Source organism: Echinops telfairi, unplaced genomic scaffold (assembly GCF_000313985.2).
Source record: "Echinops telfairi isolate 266 unplaced genomic scaffold, ASM31398v2 ScPeMD7_7469;HRSCAF=8507_1, whole genome shotgun sequence".
NCBI lineage: Eukaryota > Metazoa > Chordata > Mammalia > Afrosoricida > Tenrecidae > Echinops > Echinops telfairi.
In genome coordinates, this window is record NW_022111373.1 from 117,361,887 (window position 1) to 117,384,175 (window position 22,289).

At 47.1% G+C, this 22,289-nt stretch overlaps 2 protein-coding genes across 2 annotated transcripts in view; both read left to right on the forward strand.

The window, feature by feature from the left end:
* AMACR (alpha-methylacyl-CoA racemase) overlaps positions 1 to 13,871 on the forward strand; it is a 16,721-nt gene extending 2,850 nt beyond the window's left edge. The window contains exons 2-5 of the mRNA XM_004698367.2: positions 2,696 to 2,839; positions 4,957 to 5,117; positions 9,396 to 9,582; positions 13,045 to 13,871. Coding sequence (XP_004698424.1) covers positions 2,696 to 2,839; positions 4,957 to 5,117; positions 9,396 to 9,582; positions 13,045 to 13,454 — 902 coding nt within the window. The 3' untranslated portion in view covers positions 13,455 to 13,871. The remainder of the gene's footprint in view (positions 1 to 2,695; positions 2,840 to 4,956; positions 5,118 to 9,395; positions 9,583 to 13,044) is intronic.
* A 1,841-nt stretch (positions 13,872 to 15,712) lies between these two features.
* Positions 15,713 to 22,289, forward strand: part of SLC45A2 (solute carrier family 45 member 2) — a 55,146-nt gene continuing 48,569 nt past the window's right edge. Inside the window, exons 1-2 of the mRNA XM_004698085.1 lie at positions 15,713 to 16,097; positions 20,300 to 20,476. Of these exons, the coding sequence (XP_004698142.1) occupies positions 15,713 to 16,097; positions 20,300 to 20,476 (562 nt within the window). The remainder of the gene's footprint in view (positions 16,098 to 20,299; positions 20,477 to 22,289) is intronic.

The following is a 22,289-nucleotide window of genomic DNA, read 5'->3' on the forward strand; positions in this document are numbered from 1 at the left end:
GTGGAGGCCCAATGTCCATCTGCTACCTTAATACTAAACCTATACACATGTGCACATAGATCTATTGCCACATCCTCATATATAAATGTATTTACATATATATGTACATGCCGTTATTTATACCTCTATAAATGCCCTTTGCCTCCTAGCTCTTGGTTGGAGGCATTTCTATCTATTGAAGCCTCACAGCCATGTTTGAGGATTATCCTAGTAAGTAACATTCTAATTAAATTAGCCCTCATTTGCAGCATGGCTATATAAATTGCTCCAGGTGGGTGACCTGGTAGAGCCAGGTGAGGGTATTGTGGCTGGTGTTTATTTGCTTCTGTGACTGATAGCCGTGGGAAGGGAAAGTTTATTATGCAATCTTGAATCAGCTTACTGCCAACCGCAAGATTGGTAGTTTGAACTCACCCAGCCATTCTGTGGGGAATGGTGTGGGGGTGGGGATCTGCTTCTGTGGGGACCTTGTGGGGACATGCTCCTTTGATACAAGGGCTTGCTTTTCAACTCGACAGCACCTGACAGCCATCACAACCAACACTCTTAATGCAGGAGACTCCTGGTGTCAGGTGCCATGGTTTTATGCACTGATTACCTGTGACTTGCTGAAAGGGAGGAGGACTTGAAGCACTTGCTGGTGAAGATCATGGATTGCAGCCCTTTGGTATGGATTGCAAATCAAGGTAAAGAAAAGCAAAATGCTGTACCCACACAACTGGACCAATAGGTAACACGATAAACAGAAAAGACTGAAGTTGTCAAGGATTTCCTCTTGCTTGGATCCATGATCAGTGCTCATGCAAGTAGCAGTCAAGAGATCCAAAGAATCATTGCATTGGACAAATGTGCTGCCTAAAACCACCTTGAAGTGCTGAAAAACAAGGATGTTCCTTTGAGGACTCAGGTGTGCCTGACCCAAACCTTTGTATTTTCAATCACCTCATATGCATGTGAAAGTTGGATATTGGATGAGGAAGACGAAAGGAAGAATTGATATGCTTGAATTATGGTGCTGGGGAAGAATATTAAAAGTATCATGAACCTCCAAAAGAGCCAACGATTCTGACTTGTAAGAAGTACAGCAGAGTGCTCCTTAGAACCAAGGATGGTGAGACTTGGTCTCATATACTTCGGACGTGTTGTTGGGAGAGCCAGTTCCTGGAGAAGCACTTCGTGGTTGGTAAAGGCTAGAGGCAGTGAAAAAGAGGAAGCCCCTCAGTAAGATGGATTTGTTAGGTCTCTCTGGGGATAGATATACTTCGGTCCTTGGCTCCCCGTGAGAAAGAATTCACGCCGAACCCTGGTTTGTGATCCAAGTGAGTTTTATGAGCGTTAGAAGTTTCAAGTTTACACAGGCACCCTCAGGGCTCCTCCCAAATGTGCAGCCTGCCTGGAAACTGCTTGCAGAGTCACGCGGTCGACTCTGGGCTCCTGCCTTTTCAATTATTCCACGGGAGGCGTGGTGGACGACCCCTGGTCGACCCCACTGCCTGAATTGAATTAGGTGGGCCAATCCAGGTGCAGCACCCACCCACGCGTACCTGGAGGGAAACCTGAACCTCTGAGCATGTGCAGTGTGCCACTCCTTTGTTTCTGTCGCTTGACCCTGTGGGCATGCGTTAGTGGACGCCCCAGCCTTACGCTAGACTGACTACCTAACAGATGGACATGGTGGCTGCACTGATGGGCTCCGGCATAAGAACAGTTGTGAGGGTGGCGCAGGACCAGCAGTGTTTCGCTCTGTGGTCCACAGGGTCACTATGCGTGAGAACCAACTCAACAGCACCTTACAACAACCAACACGGGATCACTAGGAGGGCTCGGGTGTCTCTACCTCTCTGCAGATGCTTACTGAGTTCTTCATTGTCCTGAGCTAGGAGCTTTGCCAGCCTGTGCAAGCAGATGGCATGACTCTTGCCAGAGGAGCTTCTGCATATCTAAGGAACAGAACTATATAGATACATAATATAAAACCAGGTGGAAGGTAGGCACAATGACAGTACCTTGGAGTTGATTTGATCCCTGCCAGTCTTGTGTGTGCCAGAGTAGCATTGTGCTCCATAGAGTATATTCATTGTCTGGTGTGCTGGGCTGCTAACCACAAAGTCAGCAGTTCAAAACCACCAGCCACTCTGAGGGCGAAAGATGAGGCTTTCTTAACCCTAAAGACTTATAGTCTTGAAACCCACAGAGGCAGAACCCTGCCCTAGAGGGTTCACAGTATGGACTTGATGGTAGTGAGTTTTGCTTCTCTGACCTTTCAGAAGTAGAAGGTCAGACCTTCTGAGAGGCCTCCGGGTGGATTTGAGCCATCCGCCTCTTTGGTAGTAGCCTTAGGTTTAATCGTTTCTACCTCCCAAGAAGTAGTAGTTCCTGTAAGTCTATTGTTGACCTTTAGTAGAGACCCAAGATAGCTGTTGCAGGGGAAGAAACCGTTTATAAGTAGACAAAGAGAGCTTTGGGGAAATGGTTAGGGGGCTGGCAGAAGGGACAAGGTGCCTGCTCTGGGGTTTGTGTAGCCTTGGATGTGGCCGGAGGAAACCTGGCCTTCTCACTTGGCTGAGCCCATAGCAACCGACTAAATCCAGTGTCAGCACTGGTCTTCTTAGAACATTGCTTCACGTTTGCCGCAGAGGAGGAATTATACTTGTCCTCAGCTCATGCTCTTACAATACGTTAATTTTATCGGTAGGTGTCATGGAAAAACTCCAGCTTGGCCCAGAGGTTCTACAGCGGCAGAACCCAAAGCTCATCTATGCCCGCTTGAGTGGCTTTGGCCAGTCTGGAAAGTTCTCAGGAGCAGCAGGACACGATATCAACTATTTAGCTCTGTCAGGTATGTTGGGGCCAGTTTTTATGCTTCTTTGTTCCCTGTCAAGAGCTGAAATTATATTTATCAAAACGATTCCTTAATACCGGTGATTTGAGTATTTTTCAAAATCAATAAGGAAAGTAGTTGTTTAAAAAATGGTTTGGCTTGACTTCTCAGAACAATCACTCTCAACCCTTTATCGCCTGCCTTAACCCATGTGAGGGGGTGCTCTAGGTGGCGTGGTGGTTTTGCATTGGGCTGCCAACTACAAGGTTGGCAGTTTGAAATCCTCAAACTCTGGAGGAAGATGAGGCTATCTTCTCCCATAAAAAGTTACAGTCTCGGAAACCCAAGTGGGCGTTTTTGCACCCCCCTAGAGGGTTGCTATGAGTCAGAACGGACTCTGTGGCAGTGAGGGCACATGAGGCACATTCACTCCCTCTGTTTGCGGGGTCAAATTCTCAGGCAAGCACAGATTCGAGAGTAAGCCATTCACGGCAGTAGTAGGTGCTGGCGGCCCTGCAGTGTAGAGATGTTGATATCAGTGATTCTGACCTTATGCCCTTCCTCCCACCCCTTCTTGGAGGACCACTGCCAGTGAGTCATCATTTCTTTTTTCTATGAACACTGGAAAAGCTGAGTGGGTTTGTTTTTAACTTTTTATTGTGAATGCGGTGAAGGTTTACAGAGCAGACCATCCATTTTACGTTCAGCAACTCGTACATATTTTTGCCCCAACGTACGGATTGCAGTCTCCTCTGCGCCCAGACACTCATCCCTCTTTCTCTGTGTTTCCTGTTTCTGTTCCAAGCCCATTGTCCTTGGTTCCTGAGTGAGTGCTGCCCTTTGATCTGGAATCATTGATTATTCTAACACGGGATGAGTTTACATCCAGATCTGAAACATGGCTAAAATCCATCTTCTGGGCTCCAATCAGCCTCCTCCTCTTCTTCCTCTTCTTTTCATAAAGAGAACCTTTCTTGTCTTAAATGGGGCAGGGCCCGGGGCGACTTTAGAGATGTATCATCCGTATGAGGCAAGGGTGCCTAGCACATAGTAAACCAATAACATCATGATAAAGTTGCGATAAGCACAAACCATTCTTTGGGGCTAATCTTGTCAACAAATGTAGTGTGTTCTCAGTTTATCATTGCATCTCAGAATTTGGGAAAACATCATAAGGACACAATGTCTCCAAGCAGCCCAGAGAGTCACCACTAAACTCTGGGTCTCTACAGTATGTGAGGCAGAACAGCGTACAGTCTTGGTCCAGGTGCTTCCCCTCCACAGTCCGGGCACGGCCCGCATGAACCACAGGCTCATGTAGATGGAGACCAGACGTAGAAAGTGGCTGGTGACCACTGCAGACCATTCTTACCAGGGACATGGTAAGTAGAAGGCCATAAATAGAACAGGAGGAAAATGTAGAACAAAACTCAGAATTCTGAAACAGATCAGAATTACCGGATTGAAAGGGACTAGAGGAATCGTCGAGACTTTGGCTCTAAGATACCCTTTGAACTTGGAATGGAAGCTGTTTCTGAAGGAAACATCCGTCAGCCAAATAGATTGGCTTCTAAAAGAACTAGCGTGACCGTGAATGATACGTTTCCTTAAAGAATCACCATTTAACCCAATGCGAAGCTGAGAAGGTGGGAAAGGGAAGTGAGGTCAGCGGAAACAGAACACAGTGAGCATGCTGACCCGTGGTAAAAATTGCGACCCGAGTCACAGAATAATTTGTGGAGAAAAACCAATTTGTTCTGTAAAAATTCACTGAACAACACAGCGAACTAGTTTTATTGTAAGGGTGGGGTATGGGGTGCATGCTACTGTTTTAAGTCCTACAGTAAACGGATGACAATACTTTTCCCTTCACAACTCAGGGAGTAAAATCTTAGAAATAAACGGTGAGCATGTCAGTGGGACCCAAGCAGGAGGGAGGAGAAAACACAGAGTGTGGAGAAGTCCACGCCCGGACCAGGCTCAGGACCAGGCTCAGGTTTGGAAGATGAAGTGTGGGTTTGCAGGCAGGTCAGCAGCTGGAGAGACAGGCTGTTGCTCTAAGAGGGGTGTCAGAAGGTGCGACGCTCGCTGTCAGCGCATCCCAATGTTTTCGTGTTTGCTTTTCGCTGGTGCAGGCGTTCTGTCGAAACTTGGCGTCAGTGGTGAGAGCCCGAGTGCCCCCCTGAACCTCCTGGCCGACTTTGCTGGTGGCAGCCTCATGTGCACGCTGGGCATCTTGATGGCCCTGTTTGAGCGCACGCGCTCGGGCAAGGGTCAGGTCATTGATGCCAACATGGTAAGTGTCCCTTGGGGGGGCTGTTGGGGAGGGGAACCTGCCCACCGTCCTGGTACTCCCAGTCATGGCTGCGGCCTCCCTCTTCTGAGCATGCAAGAGGAGACCTGGAGTTTGAACGCAGTTGACTAAAGGGCTTCTTTTCTTTAAAACGGCCTGCACCCTCCCTCCTTAGCCAGCAGGCCACATTCGGGTCCCGGCGTCTTTCTGGAGGAGCACAGGTGCGGTAGTCGGGCTGTGTCCGACGGCCTGTTCAGTGGCCCGTTTTCCGGAAGCTGCTCCCTAGGCCTCCGTCTGGCTGAGAGGGAGGCACCGACACTGCTCACGGGAAGGTGGGTTGGGTGTCAGAAGCACGTGAGATGAAGGGCTGGGGTTTGGTGGTGGAGTGGCAGGGAGGGAGGAGGGTGGAATCAGGAGGGCTTCCTGTTTGTGGAGTGGAGGGCCTGTTTCATGGTGTGAGCCACACCTTGACGAGGGCAGTTGGAGGGGAGGAGGAGGAAGAGGAGGAGGACGTGGCGGAATGGCACCATGGCCAGGATCCTGGATGGCAGGGGAGGAGGGGTGGCGGGACACGGGGTGGCTGGTGCCTTCCATCCAGCTCTATAAAATGGGCATAATGGCAAGGCTATCTGTCTCAAAACGGCAATGTCCTACCTGTAGCTCTGAGCCCCGTGCTCCCTATGCCATGCCGTACTGCCTGGGCCACAGGTCAAACGGTGCTCTGCATCCAGGGCTGGACTGTCCTCCCACACTGGGCTCAATTTACTCCCCAGCCTCGCTCCAACGTGGCTTCAGCCCAGCGGGCAGCAGCAGCACTGCGTTTGTGCCCAGTGGAAGGCCAGAGGCTCCGTCTGTGCCTTCCCTCCTGTGGTCCTCGCCGACTCGCTCCCAGGTCACGGTTTGTAGGTGTTCAGACATGGAGGGGTTAACCCTCAGCCGTGGTGAAGATCAAGTCCTCTGGAGGCAGAGCGCTGACCTGTGCCCTCTGACCGAAGTTCCTACTTTCAGCAACTACCCTTGAATGCCCATGAGTGCTTTTAAACAAAATAGGCTTTGTGGAGGGTGTTTGTCTGTAGCTCCAGGGGTGTGTCAGGAGGGTACTGATAAAAGCTGGGTTGGCTGTATTCAGAAGTCTCACCACCAATGGCACCACATGACCTGCTTCAAGGCCATTGCGGAAGGTTTCCCCAGGGGGCAGGAAGGCGGGGAAGTGAAGTGCTACCCTCCAGCCTGTGTGCCATCGCTCAACCAGGACTCTTGTCTGACTGATCTTTGTGGTGAACTGCGGCCCTGGTAGAAAGTATTTGACCTTATTTCCACACGTGCAACCATGGGTAAGGAAATCTAGCCCGATTGTGAGAAAGATCTCCATTGTTCTGAGGTAGAAAGATTTTCAAATGAACAGTCTCCAGGTGACTATGTGCCCCACCCTGCAGTAGCCCTCCACTAAGGGTCAGTCTTAAAGGAACAAACTCTGTTTTTGTTTTGAATAATTTTATTGGGGGCTCTTACGGCTCTTGTAACATTCCATACATCAATCGTATCAAGCATATTTGCACATATGTTGCCATCATCATTTCTAAAACATTTCTACTTGAGCCCTTAGTATAAGCTCCTCTTTTTCCCCCTCCCTCCCTCCCCCCTTACCCTTATAAATCCTTGATCAATTATATATTGTTATTATTATGTCATATCTTACTTGTCTCCCACACATGTCTGTTAGTTATCCCCTTGGTGGGGGGTGGCTATATATCCAACCTAGTGATGGGTTCCCGTTTCTCTCCCTTCCTCCTCCCCTAGTGTCCCCCTCCCCTCGTGATTTCACTACTCTCACTACTGTTCCTGAGGGGTTTATCTGTGTGAATTCCATGTGTCCAGAGCTCTTAGCTGTACCAATGTGTGTTCTCCGGTCTAACCAAATTTGTGAGGTAGAACTGGGTCTTGGTAGTGAGGGGAGGAAGCATTCAGGAACTAGAGGAGTGATGTGTGATTTGTCGGTGCTGTATTGCACCGTGGTTGAATCATCCCTTCCTTATAAGACTTCTGTAGGGAGGTGAGGGGATAGCCAATTTCTACAGATGGGCTTTGGGTCTCTTCTCCGAACCCCCTCGTTTGCATCAGTGTAGTTGTTTGGGATTTTTGATACCTGATACTTGGTCCTGTCAACACCTCATGATCACACAGGCTGGTGTGCTTCTTCCATGTGGGTTTATTTGCTTCCCTGATAGATGGCTGCTTGTTTAACCTCAAGTCTTTAAGACCCCAGATGCTACATCTTTTGAAAGCTGGGCACCACCCGATCTCTTCACCACATTTGCTCATGCACCCATTTTTTCTTCAGTGATCATGTTAGGAAGGCGATTATCAGAGTACCAGGTTATTAGAACAAAATGTTCTTGTGTTAAAGGAGGCCTTTAGTAGAGGCCCAAAGTCTGTTTGCTATCTTAATACTGAACATATAAATATGTGTACATTGGTCTCTCTCCCTTTCATTAAAAATTAGTATATTTACATATATGCATGCTGATAGCTATGCTTCTATAAATTACTTTTGCCTCTTATGTCTTTCCTCCATTTCCAAAAACTTTGTTTTGACATCTCTGTTGATACTGATCAGATTATGTTGTAGGTTCGAATAAATGACAGCTACTATAACATCCTGATAATTTAGAAGTGTCTTTATTCGGTTATAACCAGGCTGCTAGAATCGAAAAGTGATTCTTTGATTGCAGTCTCGAGTCCACATTTCAGTTCTTCTTCTTCTTCTTTTTTTTTTTTCTTTTTTAACATTTTATTAGGGGCTCACACAACTGTTATCCCAATCCATACACACATCAATTGTGTAAAGCGCATTTGTACATCGTTTCTCAAAACATTTTCTCTCCATTTAAACCCCCGACATTAGGTCCTCATTTTTCCCCTCCCTCCCCGCTCCCCCCTCCCGCATGAGCCCTTGATAGTTTATAAATGGGTATTTTGTCATATCTTGCCCTGTCCGACGTCTCCCTTCATCCACTTTTCGGTTGTCTGTCCCCCAGGGAGGAGGTCACACACAGTTCCATGTAATCGGTTCCCTCTTTCCTACCCATTCTCCCTTTACCCTTCCTGTTTTGCCACTCACACCACTGGTCCTATAGGGCTATCCGTCCTGGATTCCCTGTATTTTCAGTTCCTATCTGTACCAGTGTACCTCCTCTGGTCCAGCCAGTCAGTTCTTTTTTAAAGGTGAAAAACTCATTTATCCTTCGTCTAAGACTTAAGCAAGTGTGGACAGAAGCAGAAAGCCAAATTAATGTTGTTCTTTAGGGTTAGGGAGCATTACAGGGTACAGCATTGATGATAGTATTCTGGTAACTTCAAGAAGAGGAAGCATGCGTTACAAGGTACATTCCTTACCATCAAAGAAACAGTACCAACATTGACTGTAACATCCTGGTTACCATGACAAGATTAACTACACTGTTCAGATTGCACATCAAAAGGAACAATATTAAAACAAATGATCTATTGAAGAATAGTCTAAACTAATTGTAGTGTCCTGAACCTGGGTACATGAGAGTCCATTCTAAAATCAGTCACTAACGGGACTTTCTGAGATGGGATAGGGAAGGAGGCAGGTCATTCAACAGCTGAAAAAGATGGTGTTTCTTTTGCTAGTCTATCTTAATTACTACCCCTGGGGAGGGCTGGGGGGGGAGGGAGGGGCATAGTGGAATCAAGGTCAACTAGCACTAGGTTAAGACACTGACTCACCTCATTGCTTTTTTATTATGATACCTGCTTATGATATTACCTGTTAACTATGTAATGTGTTAGCTATATGACATGCATGCCTTATGAAAGATCTGTAATCCCAATTACATATACCCTTTGGAAAATACATTCTCTTGGTCCTGACATGGGGAGAGGAGCTCCTGTACCCCACTGTCTGTCTGTCTTTTATACTTTCCACAATCTTGAAGTCACTCCTGAGGACCTGTTCAAGTGTTGGGGAACCTCATTTCCCCAAGAGATCCTCATCGAAAGTGAAAACCTAAGTAGTTTCATCTAACTTTCATATTATGCTCTCAGTTGAAGTGTGCAGCCGGTTAATATTCTAGCCCCACTCTAGTGTAACACACTTTCTGGCAATATCAAAGAAGTTGTGTCATTAGACATAATCTGTCTAGATTCCAATATTAGCATTTTTCCACAAGTTTCTTTTTGTTTTTTTTAAGTGACCAGACACCTATCCTGGTTTTATTGCCAAATTGTCTGAATTTATTTTCTGTTTCTTCAAAGGTGGAAGGGACAGCGTATCTAAGTTCTTTTCTATGGAAAACCCTCAAATTTGGACTGTGGGAACAGCCTCGAGGCCAGAACCTGTTAGATGGTGGAGCGCCTTTCTACACAACGTACCGGACCGCTGATGGGGAGTTCGTGGCTGTTGGAGCGTTAGAACCCCAGTTCTATAAGCTGCTGATCGAAGGTGAGTAGCCCTCGCATGTTGTTCCCCACATCCTCCATTGACTGATTGATGTTCTGCAGCCTCTGTGATGAGGCTGCCTGAAATTCATGATTTCTTTTTCTTTCTTTTTTTTTTTTTTTAACATTTTATTAGGGGCTCATACAACTGTTATCCCAATCCATACACACATCAATTGTGTAAAGCACATTTGTACACATCGTTTCTCAAAACATTTTCTCTCCATTTAAACCCCCGACATTAGGTCCTCTTTTTTCCCCTCCCTGCCCGCTCCCCCGATTTCTTTTTCTTATAGATATAGTTTATAAGTATTTTAACTATAGCCATCATTCCCTCCATCTTTTAAATTGACAGAAATTGTACTAGTCGATAACTCAGTAGAAGTTCTCGTAGACTCCCTGCCATTCAGTCAATGCTGACTCACAGTGACCCTACAGGACTGAGTAGAACCGTCCCCCGTGGGCTTCAAGACCGCAACTCCTTATGGGAGTAGAAAGTCTCCTCTTTGGAGCAACTGGTGGTTTCAAACCGTTGGCCTTGCAGTGAGCAGCCCAGCGTGTAACTGCTATGCCACCAGGTTCAGGTTTTAAAAAGATCCCTTTTGGGGACCAGTCAGTGTTTTTCTTACTGATCACTCAGTATGGTTAGGTAATTCTCCTACTCAGTATGGTTAGGTAATTCTCCTACCGTTAGTTAGGTGCTGTGCTGGGAAAGGACCTCAGGTGAAACAGGTTCTCGGTTGGTGTCAGGTGCCTTGGAGTCTGACTTCCAGTGACTCACTCTGTTTACGACCAAACAAAACCCTGCTTGGTCCTGCACCCCCTCACAGTTGTTCTTGTGTTTGAACCCATGGTTGCAGCCACTGTGTCAGTCCATCTTGTTGAGGGTCTTCCTCTTTTTCGCTGCCCTTCTAGTCTACCAAGCAGAGGCATTTCCCGGACACTGACGACATAGCCCACAAATGTAGGATAGCGTCTCACCGTCTTTGCTCCTAAGGAGCATTCTGGCTTGACCTCGTCCGAGACAGATTCGATTGTTCTACTGGCAGCCTGTGCTACTGTCAGCACAGTGTTTGCCGCACTGGCATTTAAGCGCATTGATTCTTCTCCCGTCCTCCATATTCATCGTCTGGTCTTCACACGCACCTGAGGCATGGGTCAGGTGCACCTCAGTCTTCAAAGTGACATCTTTGCTTTTTCCCACGTTAAAGGGGTCTGGTGCAGCAGACGCGCCACATGCACAGAGTCCTTTGCTCTCTGGACTGCCGCTTCACTGTGGCTCCAAGTGAAACGAACCCCTGGGCAGCGTCAGTCTTTTCTCCATTTATCATGATGGTTTCTGTTGGTCCAGGTGTGAGGATTTTGGTTTTCTTTGCATTGAGTTGCAATCCATGTTGAAGGCTGCGGTCTGTGATCTGCACGTGCTTCAAGCCCTCTTGCGCTTTAGCAAGCAAGGTTATATCACCTGTGTATTGTAGGTTTCTAATGAGCCTTCTTCCAGCCCCAAGGCTGTGTTGTGCTTTGCGTGCTCCCGCCTCTCCGACGATTTGCTCTGCATGCAGACTGAATAAGTATGATCTGATACAAGCCTGACGCACACCTTTCCTGATGTTAACCAGTGCAGGGTTCCCATGTTCTGTTCCCGTGACTGCCTCATGGATCTTGTTCCGGTTCTGCACGAGCACAATGAAGTATTCTGGAATCCCCTTCTGCAACATGTTCACACGATCAAATGCCTTTAAAACACAAGTAAACGTCTTTCTGTTCTTCTCTGCTTTCAGCCAAGATCTATCTAATACCATCAGTTATATCTTTCATTCCACATCCTCTTCGGGATCCGGCTTGAAATGTTCTTTTTGATCATGAATGCAGCAACATTCCTCTTGAATTTGTCCTTCCCAACATAATAAACGACGTGGTGCGCTAATTCAAAATGGCCAAGGTTAGTTCATTCAAGCTCACGAGTGCCCAGGATTCCACGTTTGCCAATCTGCAGCTCCCCTGGAGTCATGCTTCATACATTCCACGTTCGGATTCTGAATGGGTGCTTGCAGCTGTTTCTTCTCAGGATCAGTCATGCCCCATCAGCAAATGAAGGTCAGGGAAGACACGTCAAGGTTGAGTCTACCTTGAGGCGCAGCTCTTTCTCAGTTGTATTGTGAATGTCTCCTCTGTCGGCACTCTGACCATGTTCTGCTGATGGTCATGAGGTTTTCAGTGTCTTCTCTTTCAAGAGTAAAGTTTCTCTTCTTCTTCCTAGAGGATTCCTAATTTGGAAGTTCCACAGCCACCTGCTCACTGTGGGTGGCCGTGCTGGTACTTAATGAAGCCGATCCTGGCAATGGATTATATATGTATTTAAAAAATCATTTTTACTGGCCAGACTACACAAAGTTCCGTGGAGGAAGAAATTTCCCATCTGCCTGTCTTTTCTGGCCATGATTATTATTGGTTTCACTCATCATTGCTCCTGAAAATAATTTTGTTGTAGTAGAGAAGGTGATGTTAAAAAAGAAAAGGAAAAAAAAAATCTATTCCAGGCATCAGTTTATTGGGCACACCCTTATATTATAATGTTATGTGAGCTACTAAATTATTGTTATCTCACTACAGCAAGTGGAGAGGGAGATGCTGTTTGGCGAACTGATTTGATTAGCAAGTTAGGGCCTGAGTCGTAGTTGCTGTTGTCTTAAGTAAAGATGCTCAGGTTGTACTTGCTACCATCTCTGAAGGGACTTCCAAAAGCTCATGGAGACACTGTCTTCCAATTCCATTTCCTGCCAAAGTTTTTGGCACACACGTATTCTTGCTCAAAGCAGTAGAAATAAGTGTTTTCTGTGAAAAGCTGTCTCGAGGGTAAGCATCTCTGTCCTTGAAAAGTGAGATGGTTGTGAGTCACATGGTCTCCGTCTTATCTTTTGTAGAGCTTGAGCGCATCATAGAACATGCGAGGCTGCTTTAACGGGACTGACAGATGCTAACACTGTAGTGACATGTCTTTCTCAAAGCCCGCATCTGGAAGACATTGATTTCTGCAAAGTAGACAACTGTGCATGAAATGTACACCACAAACTTTGGTAGTGGAGGGTCGGCTTTGGAGTCCCGCACCCCAGCTACCTCTGTCCTCTTGAGCTTTGGGTTCTATTTTGACCCTGATTTCTTCCCTTGACTCCTGTGAGAACCCTAGCAGCACAGTGAGATGAGCCTTGGATTGCTGTCCTCAAGTTCAAACCCACCGGCTGCTCCTTGGGGGAGCAGTTCTACTACATCTTAACTGGGCCATCTTAGCCAGAAGTAACTTCGAAGGCAGAGGGTGGGACTGGGGCTTGGGGGTTTATAGAACAGTTTATATCTGGCAGTATGATGAGCTCAAAACTTCATTTTCGTTGATGGTAATCAGTCTACCCAAACCATACTAAGGATAAGAAATTGTTTTGTTGTCTCACCCCCCTACCCCCCACCCCAGGGCTTGGGCTAAATCCTGCCGAACTTCCCCCCCAGATGAGCATGGGGCACTGGCCAGAAATGAAGAAGAAATTTGCCGCTGCCTTTGCAAAGAAGACAAGGGCCGAGTGGTGTCGGGTCTTTGATGACACCGATGCTTGTGTGACTCCGGTTCTGATGCTCGACGAGGCTGCCCACCATGACCACAGCAGAGAGCGGGGCTCCTTCATCACCGACACGGAGCAGGGCGTGAGCCCACGCCCGGCGCCCCTGCTCTCCAGAACCCCCGCTATACCTTCCTTGCAAAAGGACCCTTTTGTAGGGGAGCACACTGAGGAGGTGCTTAAAGAATTTGGGTTCAGCCAGGAAGAAATTGGTCAGCTGAGCTCCTCCCAGGTCATTGGAAGTCACAAACAGAGAGCTCATCTCTGACCAGGGAAGCCCACAGCCGGTGACTGCGAATGATGCGTTCACAGCCTCCAACAGCGCATACAAGATGATGTATGTGGAACGTGGAAGAGCCAGGTCCCAGCATTGACCTCGAGTGGAGCCATCTCAAAGACGTGATTACCAAGGAATGATAGCGAAGCTTTGGAGTTAGAAATGGTTTGCGGTTTTCATAATTTCCTGATGGAATGCCTAACGGGGCTCCAAGAAGCATGCAGAAAAACGGATTGTGATGAGTTGTACGATCCCCTAATATAATGATTATTTAATAATAGTAAAAAAAAAAGATGGAATTTTCCCAGAAACTTTTGGAAGTCTCCTGGATATTAAAGATGTACTATATGTTTTAAATTAATTAATATAATGTACCTCATTAATAAAGCTTGCATAGTTTTGAAAGTTTGATTGCCTCCGTTTATGAAATGCTTTCAAGCAAGTTTTAAAAATAGCATTTTGTTGCACCTGAATATTTGTGTTTACAGAGATGTTCTTTAGATAGAAAAGCTCGACCGCTTCCAATTGAAAGGAAACCGGTCAGCCTGTCTCCATGAGATGTGAGACAATGCTTCTGAGGCCTCCCCTTCTCTGGATCCCAAACCTGCTGCCAAGAAATCCATCGCCATGCCTCTGGACCCTATAGGACAGAGCAGCACAGCTCCTGTGGGTTTCTCAGACTCTAAACGCATCCCTTATGCCCAGTGCGTCATACTGTCACCTGTTCAAATCCTGGACTCCTTACTTAAGCTGTCTCCTTCCACATCTTGTCCTCAGACCCCTGCTTAAATGTCACTTCATGGAGAGTCCTTTCCTGTCCCCTCTCTGAAATTGCAGTCACCACCCCTCTCCCCATCCCCTCCCTGGGAATCCTTTTCTTCACAGCACCGTCCTCTGCAGGCACCCTGGGCTGGGAGCGCAGTAGGAGCCCTGCTGGCAGAATGAGGCTCTCTACTGCTGCTAAGATTTGCACTCTGCAGATGGAACCATAGGAGCAGTTCAAGTCCGCCACAGAGCGTCACCTGGCTTGATGGTTTGGGATGAAACACTGCTGACATTTGATTCTCCTTAGCCTCTTCCCCCACCTGCCAGTCCACACTGAATAGAAGCTTTAGAGCAGTGGTTCTCAACCTGTGGGTTGTGACCAAAAGACCTCTTTGGGGGTCAAACAATCCTTTTGTAGGGGTTGCCTTATTCATAAGAGTAGCAAAATGTGACAGTGATGAAGTAGCAACGAAAATACTTTTATGGTTGGGGGCGAGGGGTGACCACAACATGAGGAACTGTACTGAAGGGTCACAGCATTAGGAAAGTTGAGAACCACTGCTTTAGAGGGTCAGGGACTTTGTAGATTTAATTTATAGCTAATTTCTCATTACCTAGAATAGTGCCTCACCCATAGTGGAAACTTGCTAAATATTTATTAAATAAATAGTTCACAATAACTCTCATATCCACCCCTCTGTCCAACTCTCAAGATACCGAATAAACACTGCTGACCATGGCATTGAGTTGACTGACTGAGTCACCCTGTCTGGAGTTTCTAAGCTGCTCGTACAACTCTGTGGTAAAAAGCAACCCCATCTTTCTCCCATAGAACGCCTGGTGCCTTGGGACCCCCTCTTTTTAAGTTTAGCAATTGCCTCCTGAGTTCTGTGTTTAGATAGCTTGTGGTCAGGGAGGTCAAAAACGTTCTGGAAAAATTCTATTATCTCTCAATCCGATTTTTTTACAAACTCTTTGAAACTTCCTTGTATGCAGAGGAATGCATAGAAAGATGCCTACTCATATCTTAACATCAGAATATAGTAGGGCCTTGTTATTTCAAAAGTGTGTGAGATAATAAGAGTGTGTGTATATATGTATGTGTATGCATATGTATGTGCGTGTTTATGTGTGTGTGTATGTATGTGTGTAAGTGTGCATGTGTGCATGCATGCCTGTGTGTGTGTGAGAGAGAGAGAAAAAGAGAGAGAGAAAGAAGGACTATAAGTGAACCCCTTAGGAAATCCCAAGAGGCCCGAGGCTCCCGGCTGCTAATCTCAGTCATGCTCGCAGGCCCGCAGCCCCTTCCCTTCTCATCAGACCTTGTGATCTGGAGGCATCAGCGAATCTGGCCCCTCCCCCGGCCGACCAGCTCTGTGGGCTGCTCAGTCAGGTTCCATGTCAAATCAGGCCTGGCGTGCAGATCCGGCAGGGGACCACGCAGGAGTTGGTGGGCTTGCCGGATGATTCTACGCCCGGTGGTCATGGGTGGCAACAGTGGCCAGGCTGGCATGCACACCTACAAATCCTTAGCTGAGGACGGCCTCTCCGACTTGAAGAAGCCGCCGAAAAGACCCCGGGGCAGACTGATCATGCACAGCATGGCCATGTTCGGCCGGGAGTTCTGCTATGCAGTGGAGGCGGCCTATGTGACCCCCGTCCTGCTCAGCGTGGGCCTTCCCAAGAGTCTGTACAGCATGGTGTGGCTCCTCAGCCCCATCCTGGGCTTCCTGCTGCAGCCCGTGGTCGGCTCAGTCAGTGACCACTGCCGGGCCAGGTGGGGCCGGCGCAGACCTTACATCCTGGCCCTGGCCCTCATGATGCTCCTGGGCCTGGCTTTGTACCTCAACGGGGACACTTTCATATCAGGTAAGTGGACACACAGGTCGGTCAGCCAGGGACAAGGTCCTATTCAGCAGCTCACCATGAGGAGAAGTGCATTTCTTTATCTGATGCTTAGAAATGGGTTCGAAAGTGTTCTCTCAGTTTACCGTGAGCCTCCACCTTTGAGTGGCCTAACTGCTGTGGTTGAATACCAGGATGCCTTGCTTTTTATGGTTAGGAAGACTTTTAAGACAGGATCAATTTTTAAATCTTATGAAATATGCAAAAATAATTTATCCATTTGGATTTGTATTAAGCACATTAGTTGCCCGATATCCCCATAAATAAGCATCAGACATTATCTTTGTGTTCAAATATGGGCTGAGTCAGGAAGTATTGATACAAAAGCATTGTGGTTGGCAGTCGGTTCTGACCCATAGGGACCCTTCAACACAACAGATCAAACCCTGCCTGGTCCCGCTCCACCCCCACAACGGTTCCGTGCCTGAGCCCACGGACGCAGCCACTGTGTCCACCTAGCCCCTTGAGCCCGTTCCGCCCCTTCACTGTCCCTCCACTTTACCTAACACGGTGTCCTCCAGGGGCTGCTCTCTCCTGGCTACACATTCAACGTTCGAAGGAGGCATTCTCGCCATCCTTGCCTCTAGATCTGCTGGTCCTTTGAGCAGTCCTTAGTACTCGAAACATCCTCCAGCACCATAGTTCAAGTGCATCGGTTCCTCTTCAGTTCTCCTTATTCAATATCCAGCTTTCACCTGCAGACAAGGCTAGTGAAAAGCCCATGGCTCGGGTCAGGCACACCTTAGCCTCAAAAGTCCGTCTTTGGTTTTCAGCACTTAGAAGAGGTCCTGTGCGGCATGTTTACCTAATGCAACACATCTTTTGATCTCTCGACTGCTGCATAGAAAGATGTATTTTTAAACATAATAAAACCTGTAGCTATTTTTTTTTTCTGTATACATCCATGACTTCTCTAACTCCTCCCCCGAAGAATTCTGTGCTTGTTGATTGATGCCCCATCCAAAGAACAGGTTTGACAACCTCCAGGGACTCCAATTGTGGTCCTTGCCCATGTTCTTTGAGTCTGGGGCACCACGAGAAGCTGCAAAGGGCAAGGTCAGGGCTGTAAGGTGAGTGAGGGAAGGCTTCCCAACAAAACTCTCCTAGGACAGCGCTTGCTACCCTCAAAGATGGAGCAGGTACATTGCTATGATGGGAAAAATTTCTTGACACACCTGGCAGTTTTCCATGATCTTAAAGCCCCTGGCTAATAATCCCCTCCAACTGACACCGTGCCTACAACATTGGCCTCAAGCATAGAAACTAGTGGGAGGAAGACGTGGGAGTGGGCAGTGCTTCCTGCTGTTGGGCATAAGGTCACCGTGGGTGGGAACTGACTCTTGACACCTAACAACAACAATAATCCCCCCACCCTCCAGGACCGTCCCTTGTCCTTGCAGAACTCTTTCAAGATTAGCCCTGGGGAATCTAAAAAAATGGCTCCATACTCTTCTGAGCTGACCTCTCGGCCTTGGATTCATCCTGAGGCCTCCCTGGCCTGCCCTCCAAAACCGCTGTTTTAGGGGAGGCAGCATTCCTGTAAGTTGTCGCAAAGCTTCAGTGATTTGGGAAGATGTCCTCTTGAGTTTTATGAAAATGCTGATATTAGCTCAGATCTCAAAAAAATAATTTTTTATCGCCCCCATGGAACACCACCACCCCCCAAATCATTTTTTATTGACAAACTCAAAGGATTACTGTGAGAATTTGGTTGCAACCATCCACGAATCACAGACATGCTTAAGCATGTTTGGAATAAACATGTGTATGTGTGACCTGGAGCCCTAGGAGAGACACTTGGTGGCTCAACCTAGTCAGAGTTGAGGAAGTCCCGGTGAGCTGCGGGTTGCGTGAACCGTGAAGGCAGAGGTCAAATGCACAAGTGCAGCCAGACTGCAGGAGAACGAGGATGCTGTCTGCTCCCATACAGATTTCGTCTCAGAAACCCTAGGGAGAAGCAGTTCTACTGGGCCCCCAAGTTTACAGGAGCCAGAATCTACCCTGGCGGTGGGTTTGGTTTGGTTTTGGCTTAGTAAGAGTTAATTCTGAGCACAGCTTTCCCTGGAGCCTTATAATGGGGGGCCGTTTTTGCATTGCAAATTCTGGACAAAATCAAACCTGATGGTAAGCACTTTTTTCTAGCCATTAATCAGTAATTGGTGGTAATACATTAAAAGTGGCATTGAGAAAAGCTTTGTTAAACTTAAAAATAGCACACAGTTACAGACTATTATCTCTCAGGCTAGGGGAAGGGTTGATTATGAGACAGCATAATCAGTTTTCATTTGTATGTATTATGAAGAGTGTGCAAACCCGTGAATGTCAGCTACTTCTGCATGAATACACACACACACACAAATGCATGTAAAAATAGTTGCCTCTAGGGAGTGAGAAGTGGAAGGTAGGGACTTATTTTTGTAGTTATTGTTTTCAACTACTTTTATTTTTTTAAATTAAAGTGAGTTACCCAACCCATTCCTATTGAGCCAATTTTGTCTCATAACAACCCTATAGGACAGAGGGTTTCCAAAGCTGGTGGTGTCGTGGGCTACACCTTGAGCTGCTAACCACTAGGCCAATGGTTCAAACCCACCAGTCACTCCACAGGAGAAAAATGAGGCTGTCTACTTCTGTCAAGACGTAAAGTCTTGAAAACCCATAGGGGCAGTTCTTCTTCATCCTATAGGCTCACTGTGAGTCAGAACTGACTCAATGGCAGTGCGTGTGGAGAATCTTTTCAGAGACAGACTGCCACATCTTTCTCCGATGGAGCCGATGGTGGCTTCAAACTGCCACCTCTTTGTTTTGTCCTGAAACACTGTTAACCCCATACCAAGAGGGAGCTGCCAACTTCTTGACGAGCAACGGAGAGCAGGGGAAGCAACACTCTTTTTTCAGTAGTCGGTTGGGTGAATGAATTGTTACATATCCACAGACTGAATAATTTTAGCCATTAAAAATTATACAGTCGCTCTCTATTTAATTGAATGGAAAGATATACATTTGGCTATAGATGAGCCTATTTAGTGTTTAATGGCCCCCTTAAGCAAGCTACTCAAAGTGTGGCCCCTGGGTAAGCAGGATCAGCATCAGCAGCATCCTTAAGGGGCATGTTAAAGATGCAGATTCTCAGGTACCACCTCAGACCTCCAGAATAAAAATCTCGGGGGAGGCGCCTAATGCTCTTTGCCCTAACAAGTCCTCCAGGTAATGTTTAAGCATGCTAAATTTAAAGTAGCTCTGTTTCGTGCATAATTGTACACCTATATCTATATGTATGTAAATACATAAACCAAAAACTCAAACCCAGTGCTGTGGAGCAGTGTATTCAAGACTGTAAATCCCCAAGGGAGCAGAGAGTCTCACCCTTCTCCCTCTGAGTGGCTGGTGGGCTCAAACTGCTGAACTTGTGGTTAGCAGGCCAGTGCCTACCACTCAGGGGTACCTGAGCTCCTTTTGGAAATGCATCAAGGGATGTTTAAAAGCTTGGCCATTACTGTGAGCTAGGATTTGAAGCTCTCTCACCACCAGCTGTTCTGTGGATTGATTATAATCGGCATGCATGATTTTTAAGCAACATTATTGATTTACCATTCCATACTAACTCACCCACTTAAAGAGCGGAATTCCATGAACTTTTGCAGTCACAGAGCTGTATAGTCATCCCACCATTGATTTAGAACTTTCCCAAAAGGACACTCAAATTCCTTAGCAGCCCTTCCCCAACCCCTCTCCCTGCAGACTGAAGCAATCACTATCTGCTTTCTGTCTCTGTAGCATTGCCTATTCTGAGGCGCTGTTGGTACAGTGGCTTATGCCTTGGGTTGCCAACCACAAAGTCAGCAGTTCAAAATCACCAGCCACTCAACACACAGGGGCAGGGGCAGAAGCAGTTCTGCTTGGTTTTATGTTCTATAGGGTCCCTATGAGTTGAATTCAACTCGATGGCAGTGAGTGCGCCATCTTTGGAGCTGAGTTTTAGAATGTATGCATTTTTAAACCAGAAAAAAATAATGGAGCTATTTTCAGTTTGGACAACTTAAAAAAGGTGGGGAAAAGGAAGCAAAGGGAGGTCATTTTGATGACAGAAAGTTCAGGTGGAAATGAAAACTGGGGTCATCGAAAGCAGGCATTAGAGGGACAATGTCTATTTACTTCTCTTTGAGCTTTGATCACGGACCAAAGGAAGAGGCGGATTGGGGCCATAAGCATCACCATGCTGGGTGTGGTCCTCTTTGACTTTGCTGCTGACTTCGTTGACGGGCCCATCAAAGCCTACTTATTTGATGTCTGCTCCCATCAGGACATCGAGAGGGGCCTCCACTACCATGCCCTCTTCACAGGTAAGGAGTCTCCCAGAACGGCCCTCCTCAGTCAGGGAGGCGCTTCCCAGCAGCGGGCCAAGGTCTCTGGATAGGGAGCTTTTCCAATGAATGGGTCACTTCATCGGGTGCCACCATCACATGGGCTCTGTCTCCAGTCCATTTCTTAAAAATTAGCCAGAGGCAGCTTGTGACCGGGGTTGCGGCTTCTTGCCCAGGAAGTTCACGTAAGAGCTTCCAGAAGGAACAGTGATGAGGACTGTTACCACGGAAATGAAAAGAGGCCTTGTGAATTTAGTTTTTGTGATTAGAGCTTAGGGACTTGTTAGAAGTACACTTTCCTGAGCCCTTCCTCCAGGTATTCTGGTTCTATGGGCTTCAGGAAGGGGGAGGCCCAGAAATGAGCATTTGAGAAGTGTTTCTGGTGAGTCTGTGATAGGTGTCCTAAGAATCGCATCACAAACCAAACACAAAACACCTGCCTTAGAGATTTCATAGTTGCATAAGGAGTTGGCATCTTCTCCCCCTCCCGGCATGAAGAGGACTCTCTGGGTTTCTTGGGGCTGTTGCTGGTGTTTTCGTGGCAGTAACATAGAGCTCAATGATACTAATTTATTTCCAATGCATACTTACGGAGCCTCCGTTTATACAAACATAGGCAGGAAGGGAACTAGATGAATAGATGATTGATAGATAAGGATATTATATAAGACTTTGATAGTTAAAGCAAACAAATTCATAGTCAGCCAAGTTCATGGGGCCTCCTAGTGACACATATGTGTCAGAGTGGAATTGCACTATAAGGCTTTTAACAGGGCTTCTATGGACAATCTGGTGAAAGTTTGCTGAGCAGATCCTCGGTTTTATAGTCACCATTCCGTACCCAGGCCGTTCCGTCCCCTTCATTACCATCCCCACAATAGGCCATCACCTAGCCCGCCTCCTCCCTTGGTGTCCTGTGGTTGTGGGGTCCCAGAAATAGATCGCCAGATCTTTCTTCTGAGGACCCTCTGGATGGATTTGAACCTCCAATCTTTTGGTTAGCAGTGGATCGAGTGAACCATTTACACCCACCAGGGGCTCTGGGCAGCACCTCCTATCTGTTAATGCACGTGGGTTTTTACATCCCTTTGCTGGTGGTGGTCTCGCCGAGGTGAAGTGCTTCCCATTACGAAGACGTGAAAGCAGAGACTGGCGTGTGTGGCCAGCTCACACTAGCTTGTGAGAATCCATTGGTCATTTTGCAGCGCTTTAATGAGCAAGTATCTTGAAATTAACCATGACGGAAGTATTTACACTACAGAAATCTGCAAAAAGCCTCCCCCTCTCCACCCCCCTACCCCCCCAAAAGCCAGTGGTTAAATATTTTCGGCAAACCAACACTTAGGGCCCAGGCGGTGGTTACCAATTAAGCAACTCCTTAACTGGTCCCAGCATAGGCATTCGTTTTCCTAACTGTAATCCCATGACTCCTTCTGCTTTACCACGAGTTGTTTAAAGTAACCCCGACGAGGTCACGAGCGGCTTTTGGCTCTGCAGCAGGACACATTGTGAGTTTTGATCCTAAAGGACTTTGGGCAAGGTGGGCACCACATCATAGTTTGTTATTGTTGTTGTTAGGTGCCATCCAGTTGGCTCCAACGCCCACAGACCTTACGTGTAGCAGAAGGAAGCACTGCTTGGTCCTGGGCCATGCTCACATTTGTTCTTATGTTTGAGTCCATTGCTGCAGCCACTGGGTCATCTATCTGGTCAAGGGTCTTCCTCTTTTCCAATGCCCCTCCACTTTGACAAGCATGATATTCTTCTCCTGATAGAGGGAATGGTCTCTCCC